Below are 24,266 nucleotides of genomic sequence, written 5' to 3'. Positions count from 1 at the left end.
GGGTGGGCACCTTGCCCGACCGCCTTTGTCTCCCTGGTGGCGATGTTTAATACGGCGTACCAGGTACTCATTTGAGGCTGAGTCGACCTAGGGTACGCCCAGAACCAGTTCGGATAATCTTTGTGGTGTTGGCCGTGAGCAGTAATCAAACTCGGGCCACTGGGTTCGTAGCGCAGTGAGCAAACCGCTGCACTACCGCTCGCCCACTGATCGCCTAGAAGCACAAACGTGCACACACGCGCACACACACACGCACACACCTCTACCTGAAGCTTTAACCGCACGTTCTCTTCATCCATGGGGGGCGCGCGCAGCAATCATCAGGCGTGTGCGGTGCGTGACGACTTGATCTGTATGTTAACGGAGTTGATCGGTCAACACAGGGAGGCGGAGCGGGGGTGAGTCACGAAAACTGCGCTTTTTTGGAAGCCGTGACGACACCTCGAGGGGCTCGCAGTTGATGGGACGTTCAGGCTCGACAGCGTCCATTGCCGCCACGTGGCCGGCGATGCAACGATTGCAATCAACGACGAGCGAAACTCGACACGTCAGCGACTTTCAAATGGATCTAAAACAGGCGACGTTTTTTGGGCAATGGCCGTTCTTCATTGCACGAATGTAGAGAGGGTAGAGGGATAGGGGGCCTCATTTCATTAGATGGTTATATTTCAGTATTAAAGTGACTTATGCAAATACTATTTTTTTTACAAAGGAAAAAACAATTGTTCGTACGAGCCACTGTGATAAACTTTCAACCGTCGCATTCTCAAACTTCGTAGGGAGCACGTCGCGCTCCTCGCTGAAACGTAAGTATCTCCGTGAATTAAATTTGCCCGGATCGACGTAAGGTGCGGAATAGGGGCTGAGGTTTGGCGAGCGTGCAGACTGCACACGAACCGTGGCTGTCCCCAGCTCACGTCGCCTCCTTTAACCGACGAGGGTAACGCACGGCGTTTCGTTTGGAAACTATGCCTCACGCCAACTTAGACGTACGTTTATCTCCCCAACGTTGTAATTAGCTCTCGAACGTTGCGATTAATATTTTAGCAGCCGTGCCTTTTTGGGAGCGGTGACCGTGCCGCGTCGTGGTTTTTTGCCGGCTATTATCAGCTCCTGCTTATTAGTTAAGTGTTTATCTAAAACACGGAGGAAGACAAAGACGGACGTGGTGGGGGGGGGTGAGGGGAGGCGGGGTGGGTGGGCGATGACATTAAAGAGTGGACACAATCACTCCGCACGGGGACAGTGGCGAGACATTTGCACCGAGAGGAAGCACTGGCATGCGGTGTGCGTCGACCTCCGAACCCGGAGCCGACGCTGATGGATGGACGGACGATTTGCAACGCTTCGCCGGGAATGCGGGCAGATCGGCGCGGCGGTGCGAGGTTCGCCATGCGCGTCTGGTGCCTGGTGATGTCGCAAGGCATTTTACAGGCCCGCGTTGAGAGACGTCATCCGACGTGCTAAGATACGGCAGTGGCCCTGCTGCGGGAGGACACGTGCTCGAAGACGGGACGGTGGCCGATGGTCAGGAGTAATGAACGGGGTGTCAGCCGAGGAATGGGGCGCCCCCGAGTGGAGGTCCACCAAGGAGATGGAGCGCTGGCATCGCGAGAGGCGGCCGTGGCGGCTGGTTGAGGGAGGCGTTCATTCGGCATTGGACGATGACAGGAGAGAAAGGGACAAATTCACTTCACGTGCGCTGCACGGTGCAGCCCGCAGAGTGCTAAGTGGGTGCTTACGAGAGGATGAGGAGGAGGAGCACACGGAGTGGTTTGGAAAGTGCCGCTCGGACGGTCACCGTGCAAACCGCTGGGCCGCTTTGCATGAAATCGCCGAGTCGAAAAACAAATGGCAAACGTCCGCGCAAGCACATTTGCCAAATCGTCCTTGCAGAAGCGATAATGGCCACCTCGTTAGGTACTCGCTCGGTTAAATCACGCTCACAGGACTGAATGTGCGATGGGAAGTGGCAGTGGGGTGGTGTGGGGGGGTGGAGGGAGATGTGGGAGATGTCGGAGCTGACGGGGCTGACGGGGCTGACAGGCGCGAGTGCCGTGACGCCGCGCGAGCGGACGAGCGCATGCTCGCCGAAGCGCCTCTGAGCGGACGTCGCTCTCTGGCTCGTCGCTCTCCGGCTCGTCGCAGCGGCGCGGTGCCGCCCGACGCGTCGGAATCACGAGTGAGCGGCGGACAGATTTGAGTGACGCGAACGATGTCGGGTCTCGTGTGGGCCCGTCTTGGTTCTCACTCCCCCACCACCCCCAGGCCACCGTGCGTCTCCTCGTTCCTTGAGCCATTGGCCCAAACATTTCTCATCGGGTACCATCCAGGGTGGCAAATGCAGATTACAGACACGTAGGGTGGCAATGGTGCCGTGGTTGGTGACTCTTTGTGGGAAAATGTTTGTGAAAGAAGGGAATTGTCGTTTTATTGTTGAAACAAAAATATATATATATGCATTTGGAATTAAGAAAAGCAAACTAATATGTATGTATGTTGAACTTCTTTCGCAACCGTACGTAGCCAACCGTGCTAATCGGAGGTGCGGGGGAAGGAAACACGTGTGAGGTCGCCACGGAATTTGAAAACAACTATTTAAGTGCGTCCATAAAACAGACGGTTACGTATAACCAAGCTTTCTGCTCACGGTGGGATACCGTGGTAGCATTTACCACCCCGAGTGGTACTGACACAACCCCCACCCCTCTCGCACGCGACGTCGGCTTCCCGACCGGCGTCGTCGGCAGCTGTGGGTGACGCAATCTGCCGTGCTCCTCCTTGGGGCGGGCGGGGGGGGGCAGCCGGCACCTGGCTGGACCCCCCGGCCGCTTTGGCCAATCAAGCGGCACCGCGAGTCAGGGGGGTCCTTCGTCCTTCCTACGGGCCATGGAAAAGGAATCATAAATGGAGATAAACATTTTAACACGTATCTACCCTCCTGGGGAGCGGTGGTGTAGTGGTTAGCGCGCACCACTCACGGCCACCAGCACCGGTGATAATGATCTGAAACGCTCCTGGGTCTCTCTTAGGTCGACCCGGCGTCAAATGATAAGCTGCTGCTGATGTGCAAACATCGCCACTGGGGAGACAAAGGTGGACGGGCGTGACTTTTGGCCACCTTGATCCCTCGTGTGTCGTGCCGGCCTTCACAGGTGCTCTACTCGCTCGCAGTACCGCCTCAACAGTCTGTCAAAAGGCTGTTTGGGAGATATTCGCCTTTGCCTATAAACATACCAAAGCTCGAATCGGACACGTGGTGAAGATGTGAAAGGCGCCATGTTCACGTTGTCGCGTGTCGTCTTTTTATGACCTTCGCCAAGTAAAACAAAATCCAAGAAACAAACGATGGAATGAGCCCATTGCTGATTGGACGGCGCGAGGAACGTGTCTGGCTCTGTGTGACGTGCCTCGCTGCCTCGTGCGAACGCGACTGACTGGTTTTACCGGGCGTGCAGCAAACAGGGACTTTGCTGAAGTGCTTAGTACATTCACAGTACAACGTGTGTGCGTGTCAGTGTGTGTCGGTGTGTATCGGTGCGTATATAGGTTTATTTGTCACAATAGCGGGTACAGCTGGTGCATCTACCAGTCATCTCAGTCAGTCAACCCACGGCACCTAGATCTGTGCCGAGACCTCCTCCTGTCAGGCGAGCCTTCGACACTTGACGTGGCCTCAAAGTGCACCTGGCCTGGCACAGGCGCCGTGGTGACGTGACCGTCACTGATTGGCGAATGGCAGGTATTGGTATATATGTTTCGGGGAGCAGTAGTGTGGCGGTTAGCACGTTGCGCGACGAACCAGGCGACCCGGGTTGCAGACCTGTTGACGGCCAACATCGGTGATGAATATCTGAACCGGTGCTGGGCATCCCCTAGGTCGACTCAGCCTAAAATAAGTACCTGGTGTGGTGTATAAGCAATCGCCACTGGGGAGATAAAGGCGGTCGAGCGTGGTGCTGGCCACCCACCCACCTTGTGTACCGTTCCGGCCTTCATAGGTGCTCACTAACAGCACTTGCCCCAACAGTCTGTTAAAGCTATGGGGGGGTCGGGGGTGGGGGAGGATCTTTGTGTTTGTCTATACATGTAGCCTTTCACCTGATTACAGATCAAATGCCATCAGCAGGCGGTGATGTGAGTGTTCTTGGTTCTTTCGGTAAAGTCACGTAGAAGGGAGATAATAAAATAATAAAAATAAAACATAATAAAATAATACACTTTACCGAAAGAACCAAGAAGATGAATCCCTGCAGTCACTAAAGCTTTAAATCGGTGATGTGAGTGTTCGGTTCATTGTTTTGTGCGGTGCGCGGAATTGCCGCGGTTTGTCTCACGTCAGAGACGGTTGACCTGGGAGGGCAGTGGCCAAGTGCACCACAACGGAGCCGGTCGATCGGTTTGGGAGCGGCGTTTCTGATTTGTTAACACAAAGTGCACGGCGTACTTTGCGGGCGTTGATGAATGCTGCCGAATCCTGACATGTTCGATCTTCCCTCCCTCTTCTCTGAATCCGCCTCCGGCACCCCCCAACCACTGCTCCCCCACCACCACCCCCACCACCAAACTTCTCTCTCTGACCCCACGCTGCGCTCACCGCCACTCTGCACATCTCTCTTCTTCCCAACCGTCTGCCGCCGCCTCCTCCTCCTCCACTCCCTCCCGGCTTCCTCTCTCCCCCCACGCGCTTGCACGTCCTCCGACGCGCTGTCGTCACACCTCCCAACTTGCGTCCACGCCTCCCTGTATCCTCCCACACAATTATCTCACTCCCCCCCCGTCATCTCCCGCATCCTTCCGAGCACCCCCACGTGGTCCGACATCCACGCCACGTGCTCCGCCTGCTCCTCGGCGCACACCTCTCGCTCCGTCGAACGTGCTCTCCCATCCACCCGGGCTCTCCTCTCACGCTCTCTCACGCTCTCTCCTCCCCCCGCACCGTCCCACAGAAGGCGTGGTGCTCCGCCGGCCCCTGCTGCTCTCCAGAGACGAGGTGCTGTCAGCGGCCCCGCGCAATGGCCGCGAGCGCGGCGGCACGCGGCTAGAGCGGCCCGTGAGCCGGCGACACACGGTGGACGGGGCGCGGCTCAACGACGCCGACGCCGCCGTCGGCCACGCGAGCGGCACTCCGGGCCCGCCGCGCCTCACCGCCACCGTGCCGCACGCCCTGCGTAGCGGTGCACCGCCCAGGAACCACGAGCGGGGCCTGTACGGGAGCTACCGGCACCTGCACTCTCACACGGCACCGGCGCCCGTCGGCTCCACTAAGGTCGGGGGGGTCGGGGTGGGGTGGGGGGTGTGAGCGATGGCAGCGTACGGCGAATGTTCGGGACGTCGTAGCGACGTGTCGGGCCGTCGATTCGAAGGTCTGTTCGTGAGGCGGCCGGGTGGCCCAGGGGTCGGAGGGCGCTGAGCTGGCTCCGATGGCATTCCGGGCTGGAATGGAGGCAGCAGCAGCGGCTGTGTGGTTGAGCCGAGTTGTCAATCTTGTTCTGCAATGAATCGAATAACTGGCATCACAAAACACTCTTTTATCAGAAGTGGCCAAACATCCCAATGCACAGGAATAGTCTTGAGACCCGGTGAGGCTTTGCTGGATAATTGAATGGCATATTATTGTTCTTCTCATCGCATCAAAGGGAACACCCATCTCGTGCATACTTGCCGTGAGAATTTGCAGTCGTTTAGGTAACTGCTTAAATATTCCGAACATGCATAATCCATTGTATGAATAATTACAACGTCAGCCTCGGGCAAAACAGTTATTTCCCTGTCTCTCCTTGGCGACAACGCGATCCAGCCCTAGTGGCGCCTTTGTGCTGGACTCCAGTGAGATAGAATCACCTCCTCCAGAGTGAGCGGGTTGATGAGTTCAGCCTTGCTTGGCCACCAGTGACAAATGGAGAAGATTTGGTCGATGCAATCAATTCTCGAAAATTCATCTCGAATTTAGAGATGAATTTGTATGGAGCTCTCTGATGGGCTGTCGGGTTGCGCTGGATGCTGTTTGGCTATTCAGGTCCTGCACAAGTTCATGGCACGTGGAACGAAACGTCGAACACCGCACCAGAAAATCACATGGTGCGACCCAAAAACACGTTTGGAGAGGGCCAGACAGCACAACTGTGAAATTCCAGGCAATGCATTTGCACAAATTCAGCAGGGATGAAGAAAACGGTTTTTGCATAGAGGCAACGTACCGGGAAAGTATCCGTACGGTGATACTTTACCAACAAAAAACAAATCGGATAATGTATGAACGCGATCCGGTATTTAAGACCGCAATTGCAGGGACTGGGTAGACACTTTCTTCCCCAGGCAAAAAGCAAATGAAGAGGGAAAAAGAAATGACTGTGTCCGCAGCAGGTAAGAGACTTTCCTTGCCCGGTACTCGGCAAGGGGTCTTGCCGTATCTCATTTCAGCGCTGGCTCCTGCAGGGATTTGCCTCTCGGCGATAACTGTGATGGAGGGGGAGGGGGTCCAGCGGAAGAGTTTTGGCTTTGTAAGTGACACTGGTAGCAGCAGCAGCAGTTGTCGTACAATTGTGGATTAAATCACAGAGGAGGTGGTAGTGGTGGGTGGCATGCTTTTATACACGGCCACAATAAGCGCCACTAAAGAAGGGCTGGGTTCGTTCGTTTTTTGTTGGAAGGAGTGACCCAGTAAACGTTGAATGTCCGGTCCAATGGTTCTAACCACATGCCAACGCTGGCCAAATGTTGAATGTTTACAGGGGCGCCGGCATTCCTCTGAACTACAAGTGTACCGTTAGCGGCGTGCTTTGAAATACAATGCTGTTTGTTTAATTTGTTTGATTTGTTTTTAGTTTTGTGCAGTGATATGCTCCTGTTTCGTTTGTTTTGGTTTGCGTATCTGATATTCTGTGTGTTTTTGTTTTGTCGTCGTCGCTGTGCTAGGGCGTAATGTACGCAGGCTCGCCCGACATGGCCGACTACGGGGCCTACCCGTCAGCGCACGGCCAGGAAATGACATCAGAGGCAGACGGCCCCCGCGGCTTCACGCGTGGCTCTAAGCAGCGCGCCTCACTTCCTGTCATCCGCTCCACCAATCAGAGCAAGGACAAGCCGCTCGGTGAGTGTGTGACCATGAGATTCACTCAAAGCTGGGCTGGTTACTCCCCCACCGATTATCGCTTCAATTGCTCCACCAACTGGATAATGTAAAAAATAGGTTGTAATAAAAGCGTCACCTCTGTTCCCACGTGTGCCACTGGACAGGAGGTTATGGGCGGGGCTTGGTGACGTCATTGGCATCATCAGACACATTGCACTGGCTTTTAGGCTTCCTACTTATGGGAAAGGAAAAGATTCTTCAATCGGCCCGAACAATCGATGACAAAAATGCAGTCCATTTGGCGGCGAGGCCTGGCTAACGAGTGTGACATTTTCCTCTTCCCTCCGCACGCTTCCCGCCCCCCTCCCGCCCCCCTCCCGTCCCCGTCCCGCCCGCAACCGCCGCCAGGTATGCTGTACCTGCAGTACGGTGGCGAAATGCGGCAGACGGTGATGCCCAACTCGGTGACGACGATGGACACGGTGCGGGCACTGTTCGTCAAGGCCTTCCCCACGGCACTCACCATGGCACTGCTCACCTCGCCCGACGCCATCGTGTTCGTGGGCGACCACAAGCAAAGCTCCTTCAACCAGCTCAATGACATCGTCGGGTGAGGCACTGCTGTCGCCGCGGAGATGAAGCTGGAACCACCCGCGGCCTGGCGTCCTCTCGCGAGCGAGACGGCGGAGGGCTCACAAAGCCGCTGATGAGCCTCAGGTTGGGAGTCGGAAAACCATTAATGACTCTTGATTTAGGATTCAACCATCAATGAGGGCTGTGTTACGACTCGGTCAGCTGTAGGTGATCCCTCGCTTAGGAGCCATTCAACCGAAGGCCTGGGGCACACTCAGCCACTTGTGCTGTGTTCTGTACCACAGTTGATTCATCCCTTAGTATAAATCCGCTACTGCCTTCAAACTGTTCAAGCCACGTGTTTCCGATCATCTATTCAGATTTCATTTACTCTTTGATTCTTTTACCTTGTCCATTCGTCGTGTCGCAGTCTCCACCCTGCACCACTGCAGCAGTGTGCGCCGAGTTGCCAGCTTGGTCCCAACCGTCGGCAGGTCTGCCTTGATTCATCCCGCATGCGTCCGCTCTGCTCTTACTCACGGTTGTGTCCTCCCGTCCTGTTTGTCTGCTCATCGGTGCGATTGTCCGTCCGTTCGTCTCGTCTTCTGTTCATTTTCCAGTCGTTGTAATCCTTGAGGTGTGGTCGTTCATTCTCGTCTGCCCCCCTCGCCGCCTCTCCCACCCAGGGAGGTGAGGGATCAGGCGGTGCTCAAGCTGGTCTTCATGGAGCCAGCGCCGGTTGCCTACGGGGCCCCTCGCCCCTCCAACGGAGACATGCGGGTGAGATGCTTGCAGGATCGTTTAACGACAATAACAATAATAATAATCGAGATTCTAATGGTCCTACATTGTATGTTGAACTTCTTTCGCACCGCACGTTGCCCAACCGTGCTAATCGGAGGTGCATTCATTGCCCAGGAAGTCTCTCTGAGTAGGAATATTCCCCACTCGCGATGTCTGGACCCCCAATGCCTTATAGAGCGTGTGAGCATTGTTTGAGGACATTGGAGTGCTCCCAATACCTCTGTGCATTCCAGGGGATAACACTCTACACAAACCTTGTGATAGGCCAGCGACCTACTTGCTGTGCTGTCTTCTACCCGGGCCACCTTGTATTGGTGGATTTTAACCAAAGAGTCTTTTTTTTGTATAACTTTCGTTACCTTTGGTTGGTTGCCTAGAACAAACATGCTCAATGAAATTTGACTAAACTTCACACGAATGTGAATTACCAACTAGAGGACACGATGTTTCGTGTGACCAGCTGCTGGTATCGTGCTTCAGTCTTGCACCTGGCCCTGCGCAGACACAATGTTTTGTATTTGCATTTTGCATATAACACGACGAATCACTGATGTTCTACACCAGGCGTGTAATGATTCATCGGTTCGTCAATCAACACCAATTCCCCAGGCTCACGATACATGCATCGAGTCGCACGTGTGAGAATTGATTACATTTACAAGTAACTTGGGGTGATGAAACGGGCCCTGTGGTATCGCATTTGCCGATTGTCGCAGAGGTTCGTGGTTCGAATCTGGAAGACTGCCCTGGCTAATACTGTGGTAGTGTTTTGACCGTAAAATACGTGCCATCTGCTTCGTAGTGGACGTAAAAAGTCCCGTGACATCTTTCCAAACGAGCAGGTCGTTGTGTGTCTGCATCATGGTTCGAATTTGAAAAAAATTCACCGCAAAATTACTCTGTTTAGATTTACTCTTCGCGACTTCACCATCGACCGGCAGGCTCATGCCCGCTTGCAGGCCAGGTGCCGAGGCGCCTTGCGCTGCACGGGGACAGCTGCCACCGCGGGGGGGCGCCCTTGAAAATGTGTTGAGCAGAGGATGTGAGGTGCAAAGCGCTCCGAGACGCTGCGGTGTATAGTTGAGGCGTTGCTGCTGAAACACTACTCCAGGCTACGTTCGTGAGACAGAGCGTCTTCGTGATAACCTTGCGCTTGTAAGAAATGTACTAAATCATCAATATGATTGTCTGCAAATGTGAAGCACGCGCTTTTATAACGTTACATTCAGGCTAACGTAGCGAACGAACTGGAGGAATGAGATGAGAAATGAGAAACTAAGAAAAGTGATGAAGAGGGGACTACAATCTTAATACATTCTGGATATGAATCACAATTCCAAATAATGGAAATCAATTAAATTTATTTTGGAATTGAATCATTACATGCTTAGCTTGGGGCACATCAAATGTTAATCTCTTGTACTCGTGATGATGATGCTGACAGCTGCTTCGTCTCCGCCTGGGTTTCTTCCCGTGCTCGGAATACATTTCTATTTTCGAGACCCACGTGAATTTTCCATTACCAAATCTAAACGTGAATGGAGGATATGAGTAAACACGTGTGAGAGACGTGTGCAATGAGAGCATGTGTACACAAACCCCCACTCCAGTCGGTCCTCTCTCCCTTCATCCTCTCGCTTCTGTCTCAATTCATCAGCTGTCTCTTACCCCGTCTCTCCTGAGAGATGAACATGAAAAAAAACACTCTGACCAACCAAACATCATCATTCCATTATTCGTTCAATGTTTTGAATTGCCACGCACGCAGTTTCGTGGAAAGAACAAAAACAACGCAACAAAGGAAAGTTATACAAATAAATCCGCCGGGTTCTGCTCTTTTTCAAACGCAGTTGAAAGAATTTAAAATCTACTCTGCATAATAGCGCGCGGCAGCTTGGAGAATAAAAAAAAACCCACCATTCCGTACGTGAAGACGTGAATCAGCGGATCGCAATTGAAGCGCGATGCCGCGTCGATTTGGAACACGAGGGCACCGCCCGGGACATGCGCCTTCTCACGCCACGTTTGGCTAATATCGACAAACAGACATCCGGGGGAAACACAGGTCATCAGCGCGTAAAAGGGGGGTCCCGCTGGAAGCACACTTGGGCTCCTCACAGCCTTAGCACCGTCGGGATGATGATCGGGAGCAGCATGGGGAGGGGAAGGGGAGGGGGAAGGGGGATAATGTGACGTCGTTTTGGGAACATTGTGAACGTGAGTCCACTTCATTTATTTCGGGCTCTTAACCGTTGCACGATAGAAGAGCCGTTAACACATTTTGCGTGACATGCCCCATAAACACCTGACTTCTCTTTGCACCAACAAAATAACTTGATACGTTCATCATTAACACCGTGGCCTTAAAATAATGTAATATATTAATAATATAATATATATAATAATATATATATAATATTATACGTAACATATATAAAACAAGCAAACCTTCAACGGCAGCTCTTGCAAACACGGGCGACGAAAAGGTTCGTCGCAATGTTTTGCATTTCAAATCGCCTGTTCTAAATGTTCGACATTTAAGCTGCAGTCACCATCGGGAGCATGCCTGTCTACTTCAAGAAAATAAATGCCTACTTGTCTTCGATCATTTTTCGGAGAGATCTTGCATAGTGGGTGTTTGATTCGTTATTTTTAAAGCAACGGGGAAAGAAACCCCCCCCACGATGCGCACGGGGGGATAATGCACGTACGGCGTCACTATCCCGCTTGCTGTACTGCCATTCCACAACCACCTAGCAGCCCGTCCCATTGAGAAGTTTCACAACGCTACATTGGCCTCCGAAGCGCTGGGTCGCGATAGCGCTCCCACCACTCACCCCCCCCCCCACCAACCTCTGCGCGTTTCTCCGTCTTGTTCTTTCCTCCGACCGCCTGCGCCGCGGATCTCCAGGACGAGACGCTGTGGCGCGTCACTCCCGCCGCCGCCAATCCCGGCTACGCCTCGCCGGCGCTGCCCTCCCCGTCCAAGCGCCACTCGGGCTACGGGCCGAGCCCGGGGCCTCCCGGCGGCACCTGGGAATGGGGGAACGCGGGCCCGCCCGGCGTGGGCCCCGGGGGCAGGGGCAGCCCGTCGCCGGCGCCTCGCCACCACCTCCAGCAGCCGCCACCGCCTCCCTCCCCCGTGTCGCCCGGCGCCATCCTGGAGCGGCGAGACGTGCGCCCGGACGAGGACCTGCGCAACCGCAACGTGGTGCTGGTGCGCAACGAGGGCCTGCGCTCCGACCCCGTGCTGCTCGGCTACTACGCGGACGCCGGCGGCAGCGTCGGCAGCAGCGCGCGGCAGAGCCTCGCCTCCAACGCCAGCTACGCCAGCGAGCAGCAGTACCAGGCGGCGGCGGCGCGGGCGGTGGCGACGGGCGGGTACTACGAGCAGGGCTACGCGCGCGGCACCGGCAGCATGCGTCGCTCCGACTCGGCGCGGGACGGAGGAGGAGGCGGCGTGCTGGCGTACGCGTCGCCCGGCCCCGCGAGGTCGCGCACCCCGCCGGCGTCGCTGCACTCGCTGCATGGCTACACGGTGGTGCCCATCGAGTTGGACGGCGGTGGACGGGGGTCGACGGTGGACGGGGGTCGAGGGCCGGCGGCGGCGGCGGCGGCGGCGGCGTCCCTGCAACGCGGGCCGCCCACGCCCAGCTCGACCGCGACCACGCCGCCCAGCGGCGACTCGTGGGGCTATGGCCGCTGGGAGCGGTCGCCCTCGGGGAACAGCACGTCGACGCTCGCCAGCGACCGCGACAGTCGGTGAGATCACCGCGCCCGGCGGCTTTTTCTGTCTCCGCGCCGGGCCGGGGTAGCGCCATGGCTCGACAGGCGGAGACGTAATTGGAAGGTCGTGAGGTCAAATGTGGATCTCGCTGTAGACTAGCCTCGCGATTTCCCCCAGTTTAGAGAAATGCCCTTTGTGCTAAGCAGGAAAACCTCGTTGCCCAAACACTGTTTTGCAGTTGGGTCCTGCATTGGGATGTTTGGTCTACTCTATTTAGAGTGTTTGGCTTCATGTGGGAGAACATGCATACGGAGGAGTGACGCTGAACAATAATATTATTTGTTGTGCTACCATCTCCTGACCCAAGACTACAACACCTGGACTTCTGAGGCAGTGTCCCCTATGCACGATCTGACCACGCTTTGGGTTGCAAAAGGAGATGGGCACGACTCCCAAAGTATTTGAGCGTGGAAACAGATTGACTTGACTTTGTTTCGTCTTCTGAATGTACAGAGGTCAGGCAGAATGAGATTTTAATTAGCAAATTTCTATTCACTAGGCTATAATGCATCGATTCTGATCGTCATAATACGTGCATCGGATCGAGTGTGTGAGAATCGATTATATACAATCGATGCAAATCGCATGCAAAATTCTATGGTAGTATTGGGCTTAGGCTAATAGCGCTCTTCTTTCAAAAACACAAAAGTGCAAACATGACGGTTAAAATGGAACATTATCAAATCCAACCTTGACCAGAATCGCGTTCCAAAATTTGCAAAATGTCATCGAATCACCAGGCTACGGTGAATCATCGCATCCCCTGGTTTTCACATTTGCGAGGTCGCGACCCCGCGGCGCGTGTGAACTCTGAGTAAATCCACGCAGCGGGGGCGAGGGCATCTGGCCGTGCCCACTGGACGGCGCTGCGAGGATCATTATGGATGACGCGTGGGGGGGGTGGGGAGGTTTGGTGCTTGAGCACCGCCCCCTCGGCAGCAGATGGGTTGGATGCGTGTCGGTGCACGCCGCGGAAGATTACGCTCGCTACGCGTGTCCACTTGGTCGCTCGGCGACTCCTCCGGAGAGCGTTAATGCAGTTAAATGGATTGGCTGCCGCGTCAGCCGGTCAATCGGTCGGTTGCTGCTACGCGAGTCGGCCGGCCCTGAAGCCCCCGCCGGCTTTCGGCTCGTCTGTCGTTTGGTCCGACGGCTCCGGCTGAACACGCGCTTCGACGAGCCAGATATGCACGCTCGGGCACGGTCGGCCTCTAGCGCCGGAGGTCACGTAGCCGTAACGTCGAACACGTGGCAGCAGCGAAGAACGCCCGCAACGGCCGCGGGAGGAATGTATCGCCCCACTGTCTGGGTTGTGGTGGCGCGCCGCGCCCGCTCTGTCCGTCATCCTGCCCGGCAGGGCGAGCGCGGCTCCGTCCCTCGCCACGGCCGTCAGCTTGGTTACCTCCCCGGTTTGAGTGCGAGCGAGAGTAACGGCGTAAGATTGTCGCCGGCTCGAAGCCCAAACCGGACGTTGCCCGCCGGGAGTGACGACCGCCCTCGCTGCCGACATCGCGGCGGCTCCCTCGGTGCCCGCCACTCGCAGCTTCTTCAGCTCCGTCCCTCCACCACAACACTTGATTCTTTTCTCTCTCCCCCACTACCGACACCGCCCCCGAAACCCTGCCCAGGGAGAAGATGGAGAGTATGGAGCGCAAGGTCACGATGCTGACGGAGCTGTTGCAGCGCACCATGGGCCCGGAGGCGCTGGAGGACGCGCTGAGCCGGTGCGGCGCCGAGGACGCGAGGCTGTGGGCGGCGGGGATCGGCGGTGCCGGGGGCGGCGCCAGCACGACGCCAGCGACCGCTCGCCCGACGAGCACCGCCTGCACGCAGACCGACTCCTCGGGTACGCGCAGAGCGCCAGATCGTGTCAGCGGCGCCTTCGGCTCCGGTGCCTCCGCCGCGTAACGACGTGGCGGATTCGCCGGTCGATTAGGAACGGATTCAGATTCTCGTAATACTCTCGTCGATTTGATTGCAATAAACTAAAATAATGAACATCTCCTCTCTGAATCCACTGCAGGGGGTAAAGGTGGCTTGCCCACGTCGTGTTGGACATCGGGCCCCGCCCACAGTCCCCTCCCTCCCCCGACATTCGTCGGCGACGCGATGGAACGCGCCCCGTCGCATCGTCATTACCATTCAATTTACAGAGTCCATGAAATCCCATTCCGCATGCTCAGTCGATGCCTGCTGTGGGCGCGGGCGTGCTCGTGTGCGTGCCCCGTCGCATTTGAATCGACAGCAGGGAAAATGGCACTCTGTTAAAATGCGTAAATCAATTAGCGCTAATCAACAAACAGAATTGGGGCTTAACGGCGCCGGCTCTGGGGCGGCCTACATGCGGGCACCGCGGTGGAGAGCCTGGCTCTTTGCCATGCGCAATGATTCAAGAAAAAATATTGCCAAGGCTTTAATCATTTATTGACCGCCCCCCCCAATTCGCCAAATTCCTTACTGAGGAATGGAGCTAGGGTGCGAGGTGGAGGGTAGGAGATGGATGGAGGGGAAGAGGAGAAAGGAGGGAAGGAGGTGGATGGAGGGGAAGAGGTGTGTGGGGAGGAGATGGGTGGAGGTGCAGGGGAGAAGGTGGATGGAGATGGTGGTAAAGGAGGTGGGTTTATATGAAACGCGAGTAAATGTTTGATTGCGTCACTTAGTCACAAGAGCACACACACACAGCACACTCGGAACACGAGCTGGCACAGGCCACTGGGTGGAGGCGATGTGCCCAACATGATGCCCCCCCGCCCCCCCCGTGCCTTCGCGTCTCGGTCCATCTCCAGCCATCTCCTTCCCTCTGTCTCCCTCCCTCTGTCTCCCTCTGTCTCCCTCCCTCTGTCTCCCTCCGCTGCCTCCCTCTGTCTCCCTCCCTCTGTCTCCCTCCGTCTCCCTCTGTCTCCCTCTGTCTCCCTCCGTCTCCCTCTGTCTCCCTCCGCTGCCTCCCTCTGTCTCCCTCCCTCTGTCTCCCTCCGTCTCCCTCTGTCTCCCTCCGCTGCCTCCCCGTGGCCCACCTTGACGCCCGTGAGGAGAGAGCACCGTGGCGTCGTCGTCGGCTCCTTTACTTGGTTCATTACTTGGTTTAACTTTTTCCCCCCAGATGTGCTTGATGGGACGCCAAGCGGCGCTCGCCGTGTGTCACCAGAGGGCACCTGGGGTGACCCCCCCAGCTCCGAGTCTCTTTCCCTTGCCGGCGCCGTTTGTGACCTCATCTCTCTGGCTATCTCGTTTTTCATCTCGTATCTCCCCGTTAAAGTAATTCGTTGCCCTCTCGTTTTTATGTCTGTAATTTCCTGTTATCCTTTCTCGCTCCATCAGCCGTGTCTGGTCATGTCTCCTCTGTACGTCTATTCTTTCCTCTGTCTTTTCTCTTCCTGCATCTCAGCCATCCTGCCTTCCATCTCCCTCCTTCCTCCTGCTTATCGCTCTCTCTCTCTCTCTGTATTTATTTCTCCTCCTCTGCGGCCCCCTCCCCAAGGCAGCCGCCCACAGCGAATCTCGAAACTCCGCTCTTAATCTTTCCCGTTGTCCTTATCTGCCACAATATTTCTCTTCCCTGCAATATGCATTGTTCTACTCCTTTGATCTTAGCTGCCTCTCCATCTCCCAATCTGCCCATCTCGCAATCTCTCTCACCCTGCGTTCGATCGCTCTGCACTGGCAGAGAGCTCCTGGTGCAGCTTGGGACGGGAGGGGGGGAAGGCAGATCCCTCAGGCTTCCGCCTGCCCCCGCCATTCTAATCTCACTTCACACCACTCGCCTTATCCAGCCTCCGCCTCTCGCGTAGGTGGCTGTCAGCAGCGGATCGCAGGCAGCTGTCACTCGATCGTCATTGTTATTGTGAGCAGGTGTCCCCAGTGCGGTGGCATCACATGCCCCTCGCTGGCTCGCAAGGCGGTAAGCCTTCTTGCGGGCCCACTTGTTACGTTTTTCAGGCTTTTTATGTCACCCTAAACACAACTAATACCATCCTATAAAGGCGACATGTTCATTTGTGTACAGATATGATCGGAAGAGCTAAATGCTGCAAATAGGTCCTTGTTAATCACCAGGAACTGATCGGATGAGGTCTGTGCATGCACCAACTAAATATTGAAATTCTCTCAACCTAAATGTTACAGAACTACATAAGCTCTCTGCTGAAGCCCTCGCAAAGTTGCGAGCAGACCTCGACATCGGCATTTTGCTCCTGAACATGTTACCATCGTGTGCAAGAACAGGATAGAAACTGTGAGCCTGCCAACCAGCCAGCCAGAAGTTGGGCAGTCAGTGAGCTGAGTCAGTCTGACATAATTCAACCAGCTAGCTAGAAAATCAGTCAATCTGTAAGCCAGTCATCCTGCCAGCCATTCAGCCGGTTCAGTGACCTCGATTTTACAAGGTGAGAGGTCATTGCACAGACACACTGGCATTCCATAAAACTGAAGCAACCCAGACTTGAAAGAGATTCGTCCACATTTTATACTTTATCTCGTAAACATGGAAAAGACGTTTTGGGTCAAGTCTCAGCTTTAATGAGTTTGCCCATAAGACGGAGGACAGGGCTGTTGAGATGGCTGGGATGCATGAGGTTTTGGTAAATTCCTATCGGCTTGCATCACTCTCTCTCTATCTCATCCACTCAGTTCTCCATCTCTCACCTTCGCAGAGGGTGACCGGGACCCAGATTCCCTGCGGTCGGTGGCGTGGCGACTCAAGGAGACGGTGGGACAGCTCCGCACGGACGTCAATCAGCTGCGACACATGCAGGTGACTGCCGCGTTGACGACATACCTGCGCTGCCACGCGGCGACGCCACGCGCTGTCGGGCCCGACCGCTGGATGAAGGCCTCCGCAAGATTCCACCATCTCTCACGGTTTCTCCGGCACAAAAATCCGCCTAACACCCACCAACCCGCCCGCGCGCGAGGTGCTCCATCTCCCTTCACGGGACGTACTCTTGAACGCGTTCCATTCCCTCGTGGCCACCCCATCATTATTCTTGACCGTCGGCCATCATCCCTTTTGGCAACCTGTGTACGTACGTTGAACTTCTTTCGCACCGTACGTAGCCAACCGTGCTCATTGGAGGTGCGAGAAGGACAATAAACTAAACACAAAAAGCAGTTCTAAAGGAATGAGTTCTCAATCGAGATGATGACTTGAAAGAGCATATCTCCAGGGGCTTCCTAATATCGGAAGGAAGAGTGTTCCAGACGGCCGCAGAAGCGCATCTGAAAGCGCGAAATGCGGTGACCACCATCTTTGTTTGATGACTACTGTCTCACCCAATCCCCACTCACTTTTAGTAAGTGTGAATGTTGTCGTTTACCTGCGTGTTTGGAAATCTCCACATCCCCCCTCTCTCCCTCTCTCTCTGTGTGTGATTGTGAACAAGCACCTCTCCACGCTGCTTTGTTTTTTGCATTCCACTCGCACTCTTCAGCACCGCGGCCCCCAGACTTCTCCCGAAGGGAACCACCACTCACCGTCACACGTGTAGCAGAACCGGTGCGTTTCCGTGCGCCAATACCAGTCCCCACCGAGCAACACCCAGCTGCCAATGCCGTAACAGCCGAGTGCCGGCAGCGCACTGCAGCACACCGTGGCACACCGCTGGCCGCGTGCACACCGCCACACGCTCGCGCCGTGAGCTGCCACTGGGTCGAGTCGAGTTTTATTTGTTCAACCGTGGTGAGAACTACGGGGTTCTGGTACCGCTCACCCCGCCAGATGCCGGCGCCAGTCACCACCGCACGCTGGCATCGGTCGTTGGCACGCGCTGGCATTTTCTCCAAATACCACAGAGGCACAGCTTGCTCCTGTAGAGTCCCCAACAGGAAACACAAAGTGTGGCTCCCAAACCCCGCTGCCTCTCTCTCTTATGCTTGACTCTGAACCAAAAAAAAACTGTATATTCTGCCTCTAGCCTTGAAAGAAAACCACTTTGTCTTCCAAGATAGATTCCAATAACCCTTAATTGTTATGAGTTAATTGGAGCATTTCTTGGCTCAAACTGTAGCTGTCCTGACGTGTAAAACATCGCTGGATGCGTTTAATATTGTTGTTGTTACGTGTGATTTTGTTATTAGATAATTTTGTCAGAAAATTATTTCCCAGAAAGCCAAGCTATTGACCACGCCATGCTGAGCAAAGATGGACGATTACTGAGGATTTTTTCCCCGTTGTAATTGAGAGAAATATAATCTTAATAATTGTTATTTAACATCGTCCTGCGGTTAGTAGCCTGTGCCACGCACCCACCGTAGCTAACATCAGTGGTGCATGATGTCAGAACAGGTCCTGGGTCTCCCCTAGGTCGAATTAGCCTTCAATTGAACTAACCTGATGTTACGTGTAAACAATGAGCACTGGGGGAAAATGCGGCCAGGGCACGGTGCTGGCCACGTCACCGTCTCTTAAATAGGTGCTCGCCAACTGTCCTAGCTCCGAACAGTTTGTTAAAGGTGACGTCTGGGATCCTTGTGTGTATGTGTCTGGGCATGAATGTGCGATTCTGCCACTGCATGCCCTGCAGGGAACAGGTGTTCTGGCAAGACGGTCTGGAGGTGTGGAGTAAGGGAGGGGGAGGGGAGAGAGAGGGAGGGTAGAGTGGAGTGGGGGCAGTTAATATAAGTGGTCTTGGCCTGCATTCTTAACACTTAATTAAAAGTCAAACAATGCCATTGGAGATTTTAGTTGAGGCTCTTTTTTCTTAGTTTTTTTAACGCAATTTATTTCACGGTCCGCACACTCGCTCGTCTTTAGAGGGAAATTGCAGGCTCCACCTCCACTTAATTGCACTGGAATTCACAGCCGTACACATTTGTTCTTGGCAAGGAAAATAATCATTTTGATTCCAGTGCACGTTAACCGGTACAATAGTATTCTTGGTAATTTGCATAATCAACATACACATACACACGGACTCACTCTCGAAAACACACACGCTGAGATGGCCGCACAGCGTGGGTTGTTATTCGTTTTTTTAACGTAGCAATTACACGTGCAGTTTAACACGTGTACAGGTGCACATTTTTTGCACTTGGAGCACACAGAGTTCTGCATCTGTAATTATTCCGGGCCACTGACGCCGGAGGCATCTGTTGCTACGGATCACACAAGCGTTGCCAAATGAGCCATTTTTGTCCCTAGGTTCTCGCACTACGTTTTTGGGTTTCCTTGGCGACGTGAATTTGTCAAAGCGAAGGGGCGACATATCTATCAACTTTCTTTGAACATAACATGATGCGGATTTAAGCGTGTATCGAGGACACTGCCACACATTTGCCACAACGGGTAATCCGTGGTAAATTGTCTGGTGACATTTTGACCACAGTAAATATGTCGACGTTGGCCCAACGTTGGCATAGAGTTGAAACCCGTTGGACAAACGTCGGCCCAATGTTCCTTGTGTACTGGATAGACGTTTTGATGTTCGTTTTTAGGACTTTCTGTGTGAAGGAGTTGGCAGACAGTTGTGATCAATCACCGTGATTTATATTGAAGTGGGATTGAGCCTTCGGCTTCACCCAACTTAGGCCTCAGGCTCCGCTGCCGTAAAGCCCTCTTTGGTCCCTCCACGTCACTTTCCACCTCGTTTGACTTCATCTCACGTCGTCGAGCATCGTCTGAGGCAGTGCCAGAGCTGGCAGAGAGGAGGCAGCTGGGAGCCGAGGGTCCTGCGGGGTTCACGTAGGCTTCACGCCAGGCCGAAGGCTTCGTGCGCACAAGCAGCAGGGGAACATAGACCCAGCAGTGCAGCATTGCTATTTCACATTCGTGATACAGTAATATGTACAAATATGCACGTTCTCTTTACTGATTGAACGATTTAATTTCAGACACTTGAGGTTCAGACACAATGGGCTGCTCTTCGCAACGAGGGCATGTGGTGACTGATGCTCACTTCGAAAGAAGACCCCCATGCCATGCTTTGGTCATGCAGCGACATTCCTGGGCGCCTGTGGGGCAAGTGAATCGTCGTCTTGCATGCAAATTTTGGTTTTGAGGCAAACACGCTGACCACTCTCGTCTTCATCCAGCCGCCCGCCATGAGGGGAGATGCTGCCCCTCCTGATCAGAGGTCTCTCTAACTGCTCCCCCCTCCCATGCACGGTTCACTCAAAACGAACGTCTATAGAATGTCTATAGTGACCGGATGTGTACACCACCCGCCCGCCCACCTGCCCGCGGAGGGAGATAGTGGAGACTGATCTCCGGCAGGCATTGCGGGCCGCGTTGGCGCCTTTTTACAATGCAGCTCATCACTCATTAACCCCCCCACCAGCCGCCATCGCCGCATAGCTCTCGTCCTGACCTCTCACCCCTCCTTCTCCCCATTTCTCCTCGCTTTTAATTATTGATGCCTGCACCCCACCCCCACCCCCGTGGTATTGTGGGTGACGGTGATGGAGCTGTGTGCACACGTGTCAAGTGCGGCCGCATTGTGAGACACGACCCCCCGTGGTCATTCCACGTCGCGTGGTTTGCCGGCTCGCGGTGCCCTTCGCTACCACCCCGCACCCTCTCCCCCCATCTCAGCCCCCACCCCCTCCCTCCACTATTGCCTGCGAAAGTCCACAGCAAGCAATACGGGCAACTCCTTCGAGCGGGAAGTCGCCATGCGAGCTTGAAAAATGTCACTAAATGTTGCCGACATAGACTGCATAAAGTCGTCAAAATGTGACGACAATTGACCGACTATTGGTCCTGTATCAGTTAACGCGTACTCAACTGATACAGGATCTCTTAAGCATCCATGGTTTAGCTCCTGAATCTGCATCAGTCACGAAGTTTGTCAGCGGTCACTTTAGACCAACGTATCGTTACCGGGAGAACCCAAACCGTCAGTAGGCCTCGTGACACAATCGTTAAGAAGGACACTGCCCCCCCCCCCCACGCTTCCCTGGGGTGATGCAGAAAGTCTGTACCACCGCACGCTGCCGAACTCGGGATGGTGGGGGTGTGTTTTCGTGACGGCGGGATGTTCACGATGCTCGCGTGTGGCACTCGCCCGGCCGAGCGCGCGCCGGCACGTAGCGAGCGACGGACCTCTCCGAGGTCAATCGGACCGCCCCAAATTGAAATTCCAGCACGGCGCAGTCTTGGTCACCGACTCCTGAAAGAGAAAAATTTGCCAAAACCAAACCTCAGAAAATCACTGGACGTCGCTAGTTAAACTTGTAAAAAAATGTCTGGCCACCGAAATACTTTGCACATAATAAACTAATCAAATAGAGAAGCCCAACAACACTCCAAATCGACCAGTTCTACCCCCTGCGGTGGCTCCATCGACCACCTCGGAACGACGATCGGTCGCTGCGCGAAACCTCTTCCACGAGTGGGACATTAAAGACGATGAAGACGGCCACCCAAACCAAACGATGGACCACATCATGAACAAACAGCATTGTCGTTCTACTGGGCCCGCTCCCCGGCAGACCAGATGGCATTAAGTCGCGCTGTTCCCGAAGCTTTAGTCACGTGGCTCTCAAACAAATAATTGACTCAGAACTTGGCAAGCCCTTGAAGAAGGAGTTCTCTCCGCCTGTCACGCTTGCAAGAGAGGGACCTTGCCTCGTGTCAAGAGCTTGTGTAAACCCACAGTAAAGAACATTTATAAACTCTAAAGCAAATCAATTTCGGGGGAGTTGACAGTTACCCTTCATCTTTCCAGTTAGGCTACGACATTCCAGTTTCCGTGCCCAATTTGCTGTCGCTGGCTCTGGCGGCTTGTTTCATCGCGTGAACCCCAAGCAGCAGCTGAGCCACGCCGCACGGCACGGCGGAGAGCCTGATGCTGGGTGCCTCGATCGGCAAAATCCTTCCCCTGCCTTTGCCGCATCACTGCTTCAAACGTTTAACTCTTTCAGAACGTTCCTAACTCCCAAGCATAAACGCCTGGCTGTCTGCGGAGGCCTTTTAGAGTTAGATTTTTCTGCAATTGGAGAACATTTATTTGCGCCCACAAGATAAAACTATGGTATTTTTTTTGTTCATTCGGCCATTCAGCTAAGCTGCATCCCACGTCATCTGTAACGTTGAGGGGTTTTAAAGAGCCTGGATGTAATAAGTGAACATTTTGATAGCATCACAAGAGATAAAATGCGATTGTTTAGGAGGACTTGAGCAGCTAATGCTCTTTCAAGTCCCCCGCCAGACACCCGTGCGCATATAAGCACACGTGGTAATTCTCATCTGGCTGTGTATGGCAACGTGGGAGTGCGCTTGTAAATGAGTTCCAGGTAGGGGTGTGATTATGCATCGATTGATCAATTGATAGCGATTCCGAAGCCCGCGCTATGCGCGTTTTAATTGCGTGCAGGGAAAAATCGATGCATGCAGATTCACACGTGTAGCACGTGATGCATTCACGTGACCCCTGCTACCACTGGTGGCCGCTACATTCACGACAATGTTAAAACAATCTAATGGGTTCACGGACCCGAATTCTTATTGTTATAGCAACGCTTGTTATATCCAGCAAAGTGTTGCCAATTCCCGTGACTCTTTTTTCAGAAGGGTGTTTGCGGCAGGAGGAGATGATGGTGGCTGCTTACAGTGCTTTCCTGTGTACATTAATTCCAACTGAGTATAAGTTTGGATAATGTTCTCAAATTGTAGGCCCATGTTGAATGCAGCAATGTACCGGGAATACTCATTGTCAGGAAGGGGCTCACTGCAACCCTCGTTTTGAGGGTGTGTGTGTGCATCTTTGTCCGTGTGTGCGTGTCCGTCCCTTCTCAATAGTACTAGACTTCCCCGAGGTCGACTCAGCCTAAAATGAGTACAGTACCTGGGGCGATGTGTATCCATTGCCACGAGGGAGACAAAGGCGGCGGGGCGTGGTTTTGGCCACCCACCCCCTCCTGTATCGTGCCGGCCTTCATAGGTGCTCGCTAACAGCACTTGCTCCAACAGTCTATTAAGGCTATATGGCGAGGGGGGGGTCTTTATCTTTGTTATATTTATGTGCAATAGGCATTTTTGTATTTTAAAAGATACAACTTCGGATTGTCCAAGCAAGTTGTCCATGCGTCTGGGGCGGTGGCGTTGGGGGGTGAGGGGGGTTCCCAGTTTTCAACTTTACAAGCAGGTCCCCCATCAGGCGCAGTTCCGTCACAATTGAATCTGTCGGACCAAATGAGGCCGACGAGCGCTAACAAAACCAATTCCACCTCCACGCCGCCTGGCCGCACGCATCGCTGCCTTGGGAGAGTGTGTCGCCTGCAGCCCCGTGGCGCTCTCGCTCGGCATGCCTGTGCGTGCGTGCGTGTGATGAGTACCTGGCGCGGTGTGTAGTAAACATCGCCACTTGGGAGACAAAGGCGGTTGGGCCTGGTGTTGGCCACCCATCCTCTCGTGTGGCACAGGTGCTGCTCGCTAACAGCACTTGCCCCAACAGTCTATTAATGCTGTACGGGGGGAATATTTTGTGCATGTGTGTGCCATATGTACACATGTGTTTGGGGTGCGGTTGGTGCACTAACCCTGAAATCAGGTGAAAAGTAATGTCAGAACTGGTCCTGGCCCTTCCCTAGGCAGACCCAGCCTTAAATCCGTACCCGGTGTAGTGCCCTGTGCCACCCCTTAATAGGCACTCCTCGCTGACAGCACGTGGCCCCCAACAGTCTGTTCAGGCGACACGGTGGGGAGGGGGTAGATCGTTGTACGTGTGTGTGCGTGCGTGCCGTGTTCCCACCAGATGAGCCACAAGCTGGCGTGGCAGACTGTGAGCCTGGCGACGGCGCGCCAGGTCCTGGGCCGCGCCGCCGAGGCCGCCCGGCGCTCGGCGGCGGAGCACGACGACGGCGCCCAGGCGCGGCTCCAGCGGCAGCAGCTGGAGGAGAGCCGCGCCCACTTCGTGGGGCGCCAGCACGCCGTGCAGCGCCAGCTCAGGTGCGGCGCCCCATCGCTGTGTGCCCCCCCCCCCCGCTCCCCTCGTCTGTGCCGCCGTCAGCCGGCGAATGGGGCGGGTCACGGACGTAGAAACAAACACGCAGACACACAGACAGACAGACAGACAAATGCACGAACAGAGTGAG

General features: G+C 54.6%; 1 protein-coding gene across 2 annotated transcripts in view; it reads left to right on the top strand.

Moving 5' to 3' along the window:
- The window catches only part of SRCIN1 (SRC kinase signaling inhibitor 1), a 193,541-nt gene that overhangs the window by 145,553 nt on the left and 23,722 nt on the right, over positions 1–24,266 (top strand). For both annotated transcript variants that reach the window (XM_078866688.1, XM_078866687.1), the window contains exons 2-9: positions 4,950–5,269; positions 6,919–7,093; positions 7,484–7,685; positions 8,335–8,428; positions 11,364–12,214; positions 13,868–14,085; positions 16,889–16,989; positions 23,927–24,120. In XM_078866688.1, coding sequence (XP_078722814.1) covers positions 4,950–5,269; positions 6,919–7,093; positions 7,484–7,685; positions 8,335–8,428; positions 11,364–12,214; positions 13,868–14,085; positions 16,889–16,989; positions 23,927–24,120 — 2,155 coding nt within the window. The remainder of the gene's footprint in view (positions 1–4,949; positions 5,270–6,918; positions 7,094–7,483; positions 7,686–8,334; positions 8,429–11,363; positions 12,215–13,867; positions 14,086–16,888; positions 16,990–23,926; positions 24,121–24,266) is intronic.

The sequence above is a fragment of the Lampetra fluviatilis genome, chromosome 2 (genome assembly GCF_964198595.1).
Source record: "Lampetra fluviatilis chromosome 2, kcLamFluv1.1, whole genome shotgun sequence".
NCBI lineage: Eukaryota > Metazoa > Chordata > Hyperoartia > Petromyzontiformes > Petromyzontidae > Lampetra > Lampetra fluviatilis.
The sequence above is the reverse complement of the archived record's forward strand: the minus strand, read 5'-3'. Positions and strand labels throughout refer to the sequence as shown.